The following is an 11,835-nucleotide window of genomic DNA, read 5'->3' as shown; positions in this document are numbered from 1 at the left end:
TTCCATTTTAAAGAACACGTGTTAATATAATATATCCAGTTGGAATTAGGGGCAGGGGTCAAACTTATACTTTATTTTTTAGCCTTCTTTGGTTATTGATCTTTTCAAGTTTTCTAAAATATCTGTTGCCTTTTTGTTTAAATGTAAAGGAACACTATCTCAGTAAATTCTACTTATCACAAGTTGATTTTTAAAATCTGGCTTCTTTGAACCATTGAATATGCAATGAAGTTAGTTTTTCTTACCAACAAACTTGTATCCCTATATATTCATGCTGAACTAGAAGCCACCATCTCACTCTATGTAGTCATGTACTCGAACACCAATCCTATTGTATTAGATACCCTGGTCACCCTCCTTTAGAATGATGACCACTGTTCCTAATCAAGTCTTTAAAGCCTCTGGAGTCTTGAGCTACTGCGTTTGTTATTTTTCAGCTGATCATTGTCAAGGTGATCATGTCTTCTTTGTATACCACTATAGCTTTTTATTTTACACTAACATTTACTGAGCAAATATTTATGCTACGCACAGTGCTGAGTCATTTGCATGCATTATCTCATTTAATGCTCCCATTAACTTTCGAGGTAGTACCATTATTATTCCCATAACATAAATAAAACTGAACCTTACAAAAGACAAAATATTTCTCCATAATTAGAGTGCTAAAAAAAATGGAAGAGCAAGGGTTAGAGCAAAGATCTATTTGATGTTGGCATATAAAATCTTAATTTTGGGTAAGTCTCCAGAGAGTGAGATGGATATTGGCATGAGATGGGGCTTTACAGGTAGACTGGAACAAGGTATTGAGGGAAAGGTCTTTTAGGTTATTTTGAAGGATGTGTGCTTTAACCTAAGAACTATGGGATGCCACTAAGGGGTTTTAATGATTGATGTGATCAAACTCGTTTTAATACAAGTTTGTCTGCAGTGTGACAACTGACAAAGTAAGTGGTAAACATAGGAAACCAGTTAGAGAGCTATGTCCATAGTCCATGTCAAGTAGATTGTTGTGTACTAGACAAAGATAATGGAGTGGAAATGATGAAAAGAGTGAGACTCAAGGCATATTTAGGAGATAAAACCTACAGGTCTTGGCAGATGACTGGACATGGAAGGTGGGAGAGAAGAAAGACTCAAGAATGACTCCATAGTATGAATTCTCTCATGATGAGCCAAATGTGCACGCTGCCTGAAAGATTTCCTGCAGTCCTTACATTCATAGGGTCTCTCTCCAGTGTGAATTCTTTGATGCAGGGTAAGAGAGCCACTATAGCTAAAGGCTTTCCCACACACGTTACATTCATAAGGTTTCTCTCCAGTATGAATTCGCTGATGCTGAGCAAGGCCTGCATTCTGGCTAAATGTTTTCCTGCATTCCTTACACATATAAGGTTTCTCTCCAGTATGACTTCGCTGGTGTTGTGCCAGTGATGAACTATTGCTAAAGGCCTTCCCACATTCAATGCATTCATAGGGTTTCTCTCCAGTATGGACCCTCTGATGCTGATCAAGGTATGCAATCTGGCTGAAGGCTTTCCTACATACTTTACATTCATAAGGTTTTTCTCCAGTATGAACTCTCTGATGCTGAGCAAGGTGCGCATACTGGCTGAAGGCTTTCCTACATTCCTTACATTCGTAAGGTCTCTCTCCAGTATGAATCCTCTGATGCACAATTAGGTAACCACGATGGCTAAAGGCTTTCCCACACACATGACATACATAAGGTTTCTCTCCTGTATGAATTCTCTGATGCTGAGCAAGAAATGAACCATTACTAAAGGCCTTTCCACACTCGATACATTCGAACGGTCTCTCTCCAGTATGAACCCTCTGATGTTGAGTCAGGTGTGCAATCTGGCTGAAGGCTTTTTTACACTCATTGCACTGATAAGGTTTCTCTCCAGTATGAACTCTCTGGTGTTGAGCAAGGTGTGCATTCTGGCTAAAGGCTTTCTTACATTCTTTACATTTATAGGGTTTCTCCCCAGTGTGTATTCTTTTATGTTGAGCTAGGTTTGCACTCTGGCTGAAGGTTTTCCCACATTCAACACAGGCATAGGGTTTCTCTCCAGTATGAATTCTCTGGTGAAGAGTAAGCGATGAACTCTGGTTGAAGACTTTCTCACACTCATTACATTTCAAAAGTTTCTTTTCTACACAGACTTTCTTATGCTTCATTTCAACAGATTTTTTTCGGTAACTTCTCTTTTGTGGCTCATGCTTATGTACTTTTTCTTTGGTGGGAAAACTCTGTTTTATAGCAAATATTGCATCCTGGTGGAAAGCTTGCCAAGATTTAGTATATTCACTACTTTGATCTTCAGTGAGGATTTCCTTATGCATGATAATCAGTTGACTAGGATGTATCTCTTTACTTGCCAAATTGTTCTTAAACCAGTCCCCACTTTTACAGTCTTCACTCAAACTGGGGCAGTCAAGGCTGTAACTTAGATGGCTTCTTCCCATTGTCACTATTTTGGATGATTCTTCATAAGTAACTGGCTTTGATGAAAATCCACAGTTTTTAAATGCATATTCCCAATCTGAAAGATAGTAAGAAAAAATCTTGTGTTTATGCAGTAGAAGAGAACTTTGAAAACAAAAATCAGTAAATAAAAAACATAAGTTTGAGTATTTAACAGCTGTTAAATATAGTCTAAAAAGTATGATATTATAGCCTGGCCGGTTTGGCTCAGCGGTTAGAGCATTGGCCTGCAGACCAGAGAGTCCCGGGTTCGGTTCCCACTAAGGGCACGTACCTCGGTTGCAGTTTGTCCCTAGCCCCATGGGGTTGTGTGGGTGGCAGCTAGTCGATGTGTCTCTCTCACGTCAATGTTTCTCTCTCTCTTCCTCCCTCTTTCCTTCCCGCTCTATCTGAAGATAAATGCAAAAATGTCCTTGGATGAGGATAAAAAAGTATGATATTATAAAGAACAAGAACTTAAGAAAGTTGATTAAGGGCATAAATTAATCATATTTAACCAGTAAGGTAACTATCAGAAAAATTAAAAATTGAAGAGGTCATTTAACATCACAATCATCACTTTATAATACATACGTGTGTGTGAGAATGTGTAAAACAGTCTCCAACCACCCTTCTTCTTTTGCCTCAGTTTATCCTACATTCAAGATATGTTCATCCTCTTTAGAAAAGCCAATTTCATAATTTCAGGGTGGCTTGAAAACCTCCATGAAATCCCTAAACCCAAAGACACACCAGATACTATTGGCTGGGCTATACATGAAACTATGTTTACTTTGGCAGTCTGAAAAAGGTCTTCCTGAATATCATTTTCTATGAGATACATTCCAACCAAATTAAAATTTTTAGTTGATCCCTGAAGCTGAGATGGTTCATAATGAAGTAATTTTGTATCAAATTGCTTGATTTTATTAACTTGCCACAGGCCTTAATTTGCCTTCCCCTTCCATTCCCAAATCAAATCACCTATTCTTCTGCTCAAGATTTGCCAGTGTCTTCTCACCACTTTTATAATAAAACCAAAATTTTTATCATGGTTCATAAAACCAATGTAGCACATGAACATAAACTTATATAAAACCTTTAATAACATTATAGCAAATCAAATCCAGGAAATATGAAGCATAATCATGACCAAGTATAGTTTATCACAGGAATGCAAGGTTGGTTTAATATGTGAAAATCAATCAATGGTCACTACACATCAGCAGATTAAAGATGAAAAATCATATGATCATTTCAATAGATGTAGAAAGAGTATTTTACTAAATTTATTTATAAAATTTTCAGCAAACCAGGAATAGAAAGAAACTTCCTAAAACTGAGAAAGGGTATCTAAGCAAACTAACTAACATCAACTTAATGGTGAAAGGTTTCATCCATTTCCCGTTAAGATTGAGAGCAATTCGCCCTGGCCGGTTTGGCTCAGCGGTTAAAGTGTCGGCCTGCGGTCCTGAGAGACCCGGGTTCGGTTCCCGCTAAGGGCATGTACCTCGGTTGCAGTTTGTCCCCGGCTCTGGTCAGTCATGCGGGTGGCAGCCACTTGATGTGTTCCTTTCACATCGATGTTTCTCTCTTTCTCTGTGTTCCTCTCTCTCCCTCCCACTCTACCTGAACAAAAAATGGAAAAATGTCCTCGGGTGAGGATTAAAAAAAAAAAAAAAAAAGATTGAGAGCAATTCAAATATATCTGCTCTTACCAATTCTATTCAACACTGTACAGGAGGCCTAACTAATGTAATAAATCAAGAAAAACAAGGCATAAGGATCAGAAAGGAATAAAACGGTATTGACAGATAATATGACTGTCTATGCAGAAAATACTCAACTACTAGAATAACTAGCTGAATCTAACAAGGTTATAAGATATAAAATTAATATAGAAATCACTTTACAGCCTGGCCAGTGTGGTTCAGTGGACCGAGTATCGTCCCATGGACTGAAAGTTCCCAGTTCGATTCCCGGTCAGGGCACATGCCCAGGGTTTGGGCTCAATCCCCAGTACAGGGCATGCAGGAGGCAGCCAATTGATGTTCTCTCTCACATTGATGTTTCTCTCTCTCTCTCTCTCTCCCCTCCCTTCTTCTCTCTCTAAAACATCAATAAGAACTTTTTTTAAAAAATCACTTTACATTCTTGCATACTAGCAGTAAACAACTAGAAGATGGAGTTTTTAAGAATTTTATTTATAATAACACATAAAAGTACAAGACTCATAAAAAAATTGTTTTAGATATTTAAGACCACTACAATGGATTCTACAGAATATTGCTAAAGAAAGACGACTAACAGATGGCTAAAGAAACCATACTCGTGAACTGGAAAACTCAATGTTAGAATGTCAGTTCTCCCCCAAGTTGATGTATAGATTCATCATAATCCCAATCAAAATCCCAGCAGAATTTTGGGTAGAAATTCTCAACTTCATTCTAAAACTAATATGGAAATGCAAATGATCTAAAATAGCCAAAGTGATTTTACAAATTGAACTATCTGATACAAAACTTACTAGAAACCTACAGATATCAAGACAGTAAGGTACTGGTGAAAGAAAGGCTAGATATACAGATCAATAGAAGAGACCCAGGCATTTATGGTCAACTGATTGTCAACAAAGGTACCAACAAGCCAATATAATGGGGAAAGGAAAGTCTTTACAACAAAGGGTACTGGAACAACTGAATATCCAAAGGTGGGGGAGAATGAACTTTAATCTTTATCTCACACAAGATACAAATTGAGCTCAGGGGATCATATACCCAAATGTAAAAAATAAAATATAAAATTCCTAGGAAAAAACATAGAAGAAAATGTTGGTGACCTGGGAGTAGAAAGAATTTCTTAGCTATGGCAAAAAAGTACCAAGACAAATTAATAAATTGGACTTTATAAAAATTAAAAACTTAGGATGTTCAAAAGATAGCAATAAAAAAAACACACAAACCACAACTGGCATACATATATCTCAATACATATAAATGACAAAGGACTTGTACTAAGATTATCTAAAGAAAGTATTCTCACAACTCAGTAAGAAGAAAAGCCCACTACAACATGGACAAAAATTTGAACCCTTCACAAAAGATATGAATGGCCAATAAGTTCATGAAAAAAGATGCTCAACATTATTAGTAAAAAGAATAATGAATAAATAAATATATCACTCCTTCAAACTAAAAGAAATGAGTGACTAAAAAGGAAAAACAGAGGCATTGCTGTGTCTGAATTTTTTTAATGTGATGGAGTGACTTGTGCAAAACTAAAAAGCAAGGACAAGGAGACCCTGTGACATTTGGACCCAGAGAACAGGATAGGTTATCAGAGAAGGTAACTTGTGAGAGGATATATACAAGGAGAGTAAGTGGGGGAGCTCATGCTAAAGATGCCTCAATGTTTGTCCCAAGCCTGGAGCCTCTAAGAAAAGCTATCCAGAAAATACTGATTACAAGCTAGAATCTTTCAGAATGGCAGAGCTTTTTTCTTGCAATGGCCTGTACCTCCCTCATTCTCTCACTCACCACAGCATGAGCCTCCTGTCCCCACCTTCTTCACCATCCAGGGCTCTTTTCCTTGCTCCAGTAGTGAAATCACCTCTGGTTTACAAACCGAAACTCCTGCTTAAAAGAAATAAAGGGGCAATTAGCCAGACCCTTAAATCAGATCAGGTCCTTGGTCATCAGGAGGTAGGGGCATTATAGAAGGGAGTTAAGGAAGAGGAAGTATTCTGAAGGATGAGGAAAAGGAAGTTGCAAGAAGAGTCAAATGAAGCTGCCAATTCTATAAAACTCAATCTATTCTGGGGAACACCAGAAAGAGAAATTCAGTGAAGTACACCAGAGGTTTCCCAAACATTACATTGGAGAACAGCCCCATGTGCAGATTCTGAAATACAGGGAGACCTTACCCAGTGATGCCATGTTCTTGTAGTTCTCTAACATCACCTTCCTGTACAAATTCCTCTGAGCAAGATTCAGCCATTCCCACTCTTCTTGAGAGAAATCTATAGCCACATCCCCAAATGTCACCAAATCCTGAAATGACATACACATATTCTAGTGTTCTTACCCTCTCATGGGCGTAGTTTGAAGAGCTAAATCATCTATACTTTTGGAGAGAAATATTACATATAGTGAACTTTTTCTGGTAGAATCTTAGATTCTGAGCAACACATTTCAAGTAATCGCTGGATAACTTTTCTCTGCTTAGTTTTGATAGTGCCGTGGTACAAGTTCAGAGTCTCTGCTGATGGAGAAAAGATTTGTAACACACACAAAAATGGGCAATAACATTAAACAATCAAGTGAAAAATGATACATCATTCATAGTAAATGCTGGAGCATTTCTCAATGTGGAAAATCAAGATAGACTGGGGCAGTGAAGAAAGGCTTCGAGGAAGAGACAGGAACAGAAGTTAAGCCTTCCAAGATGCATGTGCTCTAAACCAGCATTTTTCCAAACTCTATGGTGGAATGTTCCAGATATATTAATAGGAGGATGTGTGTGTGTGTGTGAACACATACATATACATATATACACACATCCAATACATATACATCCTATGTTATTGATGCTTATGATATCGATTTTCTAAAATTAAATATATTTGTAATAAGATAGGAAGTAAGTTTTATAGTGATTTTGCAAAAATATAATTTAAACCAATGTAAGCCATCACGGAGAACAAGCAGGGGCAACAGAAGATTCTCTAACAGCTCCCGATAACTCCAGAGTTTCAAAGACAGTTGGTAACCTATCATGCTACTTAGGAGACAAAATAATGGTAATTTTAAGCACTGCTAATTAACTTAAATAGTGAATACTTCCAATGTGATCATTAAGTGCATCAAAAACACCCAAAGTCCCATTGGAGGGACACACCCAACTTCACATGCCTAATGAGTGAGACAGCTTTTGAATGTTAAAAGACAGCTAGCTCTCAAATACCGCTACTGTATGTTGAATTAAGGATCTTATTCATAACATGGAACAAGACCTAGTCTTCTCCCTAAAAATTCAAAGTGGGTATCCTTTCTAAGAGGTACATCAGCTCCAGACTTACCAGGGCTTGCTACATGGTTTCGTACATGCTTCTTAGGTTTGGTATATCATACAGCAATACCCACTCTTGGTTAGGCTGATGGACAGATGGCACTCAATGAGACACACCTGGACAGCTGAAATGGCTGGTCAGTTACTGAATTACTGCTACACAGGTTGGTAAAAACCTACTGTGTGGAGCCCTGCTGGTGCCCATGCCAGATCTCCCCTCAACCAAGCAATGGACAGGGAGGCCCAGCATGGCAACAGCCTCAGGGACCCCAGTGGAGTAAATCTGTGTGTTCCCCAGCCTTAGTGGTTGTCAGATAAACATCCCTCCCATTCTTCCCATAACGCTCCTACTGAAGATGTATTTAAGCACATCAATGATTTCACACAAAAACAGTTTTAATGGGGGAAAAAATGAGTCTATATATGAATTGTTACTGCCTGAGAACTGGACAAAAATGTTAAGAAGCCTATAAAGGAAGCAAAAATACTGACTCCAAGAAACATCAGTTACATGCATCAGCTTCCATGTGACATGTTTCCATCTCTGAAACACTTCAGAATCCAGGGCACTCTCAGAAGTGAGTAAAGCTTCAGGAAAAAAGGGAACATGAGTCAGGTCTGAAAAGATGAACCTTGTGCTAGACAGGCTGGGCACTGGCAACTATTAACTCTATTGAAACTCAGACTTCCGGTACAAACTCTAGAATTTTGTGTGAAAAAGTGTTCTTCGTACATCATTTCTTCTGTAGATATAGGTGAGGTAGGTTTTGCTATAAAATACATTCTTACCCAGTCAGTGTGGCTCAGTGGTTGAGCATCGACCCATGGACCAAAAGGTCACAGGGTTGATTCCCAGTCAGGGCACATGCCAGGGTTTGGGGCTCAATCCTCACTGGGGATGTGCGGACAGCCGATCGGTTTGTCTCTCTCATCAATGTTACTATCTCTCCCTCTCTCTCTCTAAAAATCAATAAAACCATATCTTAAAACGAATTATTTCACTGCACCTGAAAATCTAATGGATTCCAGGTTTTAACTATCTTATTGACATTTTTCTCTTGGCCAATGAGACTTGACTACCTTTCAAACATTTTTATATTTATTTTGTTGTGATAAAACAGATTTTTCATACAATTCTGTCATCATTAGGGAAACTTAGATAATAATATTCAGCATTTCTACCTTCAGTGAATTTTTTTACTTTTTAAGTTCAAAAATTGGACGTCCTCCAACCCCCTCCACACCTACCCACCATGTTACCCCACCTCTTAGAAGCAATCAAAATTTACAGTTAGTATATATTTGTTTAAATGTTTCCTTATACAGACATGCCTATGATTACCTATCCACAGTCATTTATTTATAACATCAGTTTTATTGGATGGATAACATTACAAGGTATAAGCATGTCATATCTTACTTAATAACCCCTGATTATTTTTAGTTATATGAATCTTCATTATTCTCTCTAATGCTGCAATGTTTCTATTTTCTTAAAATAAATTTCTAGACGTTTTTGCCTCCATTGAGACTAGGATTTCCCAAAATTACTTAACCTCAGAAAAAATTTTAAATTACACTATTTTGACCCAGCAAGAATAGGAGCTAATGAAAAACAATTCAGACTGGGAGTCAAGTACTGACCTGCACTCAAAGAAATACTAATAAGGGTTCCTCGGGTAGAAGAAAAATAAAAGGAAATGGAAGTAGAGAAACACAGCAAGAAATTAAGAGCCCCAAACAGTAACTACAAAACCTCTTTTTCCTCATCTGTACAATGAAAGATATGGACAAATTCACCCAGTTTTTTCCTGGCTTTATCATTTTATAAGCCTAGATCTATGCTGTCCAATACAATAGCTACTAATCGCATACAGCTATTTAAATTTAGGTCAATTAACATCAAAAATTGAGTTCCTCGCCCATCCGGTGTGGCTCAGTGGATTAAGCGTCATCTGGACTGAGAGGTCCGGGTTCGATTCCCGGTCAGGGCACACGCCTGGGTTGCAGTCTCGATCCCCAGTAGGGTTTGTGTGGGAGGAAACCAATCAATGTCTCTCTCTCACATCGATGTTTCTATCTCTCTCTCCCTAAAAAAGTCAATAAAAACATAATGGGAAAAAAAATACATCATTATAAAAACCCAGTTCCTCAGTTACACTAGCGTCACACAGCCACATGTGGCACATTTCTGTCATCAGTCATCACAGGAAGTTCCATCAGACACTGTTGATTTCTGCTTCTGGCTCAGCTTCCTCTTTAAAACCATTCTCCATATTTTCAGTTAGCAGTTTACATGGTTTCATTTTTTAGATTTAACCTACACAATGTAAGGAAGAAATTTTTTTTCCTAAATGAATAACCTATCCCTTCTCCACTGATTTAACATCATTACATTATATAATAAACAAACTAGTAGATACTAAATTCCATGTAGACAAAGACAGTTTTTATTTATCACAGTATTGCCAGCACTTAGGACAGTGTAAGTTTATAAACTATATGCTTAGTGAATGAATAAATTTTTGCTATTCTTATTTATATTTTAATTTGTTTCTAGACATTATATGCTGATCTTTTCATTTGTTCCTTCTGGCTCCCATTCCAAACTATGTACTGTTATAGAGGTATGCAGCCATTTTTAAATGTGGATTCAAGTGCTTCCTACTATTTTATTTTATTTATTTATTATTTTATTTTATTTATTTTATTATTTTATCATTTCATTTCATTTTATTTTATAGAGAAAGGAAGGTACAGGGAGAGAGGGAGAAACCTCGACGTGAGTGAAACACTGATCGGCTGCCTACTGCACACCCCTACGAGGGATCAAGCCTGCAACCTGGGCACATGCCCTGACCGAGAGCCGAACTGGCAACCTTTCAGTGCATGGGACGATGCCCAACCAACTAAGCCACACCGGCCAGGGCCTTACTGTTATTCTTTTACAAAAAATTCCCTGCTGTTTTTCCATATTAATTCCACTAATCTTAACTAGATAACTTAGAATATACTTGCTATAGTCCACTACTTACACAGGATGTCCCTAAAACAGGACCTTATTACTCCCACGGAATCCTACTCCTCACAGCCCACAGCATGCCTAAAAAATCCCCACCCTAGCAGATCCACACTTTACTACTCAAGACCCAACACATCCCATTCCTCAAAATCACCTTGAACAAGAGACCTTGTTCTGTACTGTGACTAAGACCACCCAACAGCTCTCACTTTGCCTTCCTCTCAAATCCAGGTCTGTGGAAAAGTTCTACGCTAGTGGTCACATCTGAATGCATACCTTGACCTCAATGAATCAAGTCCCTACAATGTAGGCTCTCATATCCCACCAAGGAGTGCACATTTGCCTCTGGAGAGCTACCAACTCATAGGAGGTGCTAAACTATTTCTTGAATGAAAATGAAAATGCTAAGAAAAAGAGGAAGCTCACTGGGCTTTGGGGGACCTATTTACTGGATTGGAGAACATGAGAACCAGGTCACTAATAAGTGTGACTTTGTTAGGCTGGCAAGTTTCAGAAGAAAACCAAAATGTTCATATAAATCTTGAAAACCAAGGCATTTCAGGAAAGGGAAAAGAAATGCTTCCTTACCTTGGACATGGCTTTACAAATTTAAGGATTTATGACAGCTCTTCTGTCCTCTTCCTTTAGGCTCCTCTCTGGTAGAAGGGCAGTGTCAGGAGAAAACAGATTGGGAGAGGGAGAAAGAAACCCTGCATCACCAGCCTAGAAACCCTCCTTTCCTTTTCTCCACCACAGATGTAGATTATAGAGGTATCACTGAATCGGTCATTCCTGTCTAAATTCACATTTCTTTTTCCTGCACTTTAGATCTCAAGAACCCAGTGTAAAATTTCTGTGTAGAAGTCAGCTCCTCATTTATAATTATAAACAATAACAGTTTCTACTCTTCAGAAAGGCACTACCAAGTAAGGATCCCCCCACACATACACACACATGAGGGCTCTTCAGTGAAATTATTCAAGGTTTCATGGTAATAAGTAATTGAGCCCAAGTGGAATCCAGGTCCAACTTTTAATCTTTCCACCAGATGATGATGTTGAAGGAAAATATGTCTCCACCATTCTCCAAAAATGAAAGAAGCTACACAGTGACTGCCTCAAAGAAAGCATCTTTATACAGAGTAGGCACCAGAGGGGTTATGTGATCTGCAGGACACTGGACCAGAGTCAGGACACGGTGCTTCTGGTCCTTGTTTAGGACAAACTGCACCTGAAAACCAATCTCTTCACTTTTCTGAGTAATTCCCCATGAGAGA

The 11,835-nt window shown here is 38.3% G+C and overlaps 1 protein-coding gene across 2 annotated transcripts; it reads right to left on the bottom strand.

Moving 5' to 3' along the window:
- Positions 1-411: 411 nt before the first annotated feature.
- Positions 412-11,242, bottom strand: LOC118638413 (zinc finger protein 583). Of its 2 annotated transcripts, XM_036274221.1 has the most exons (4): positions 11,148-11,242; positions 6,393-6,519; positions 6,007-6,102; positions 412-2,549 (listed from the first exon to the last, which is right to left on the bottom strand). In XM_036274221.1, exons 1-4 carry the CDS (start codon positions 11,154-11,156, stop codon positions 1,072-1,074), a joined length of 1,710 nt encoding a protein of 569 aa, XP_036130114.1. In that variant the 5' UTR covers positions 11,157-11,242; the 3' UTR covers positions 412-1,071. The 2 variants fall into 2 exon arrangements, with proteins under 2 accessions (XP_036130114.1, XP_036130112.1); XM_036274219.1 differs by lacking the exon at positions 11,148-11,242 and having other exon boundaries at positions 683-2,549; positions 6,393-6,531.
- Positions 11,243-11,835: the final 593 nt, after the last annotated feature.

The sequence above is a fragment of the Molossus molossus genome, unplaced genomic scaffold (assembly GCF_014108415.1).
Source record: "Molossus molossus isolate mMolMol1 unplaced genomic scaffold, mMolMol1.p scaffold_m16_p_21, whole genome shotgun sequence".
Taxonomy (NCBI): Eukaryota; Metazoa; Chordata; class Mammalia; order Chiroptera; family Molossidae; genus Molossus; species Molossus molossus.
This window is presented reverse-complemented; position numbering and strand designations above follow the sequence as displayed.

Coding starts and splice junctions, on each gene's coding strand:
- LOC118638413 (XM_036274219.1), bottom strand. CDS start 6,531: ATGTCATTTCAGGATTTGGTGACATTTGGGGATGTGGCTATAGATTTC. Junction 6,103..6,392: donor CAAGAACATGGCATCACTGG/GTAAGGTCTCCC, acceptor TCTTTTAAGCAG/GAGTTTCGGTTTGTAAACCA. Junction 2,550..6,006: donor GACAGGAGGCTCATGCTGTG/GTGAGTGAGAGA, acceptor ACTATCTTTCAG/ATTGGGAATATGCATTTAAA.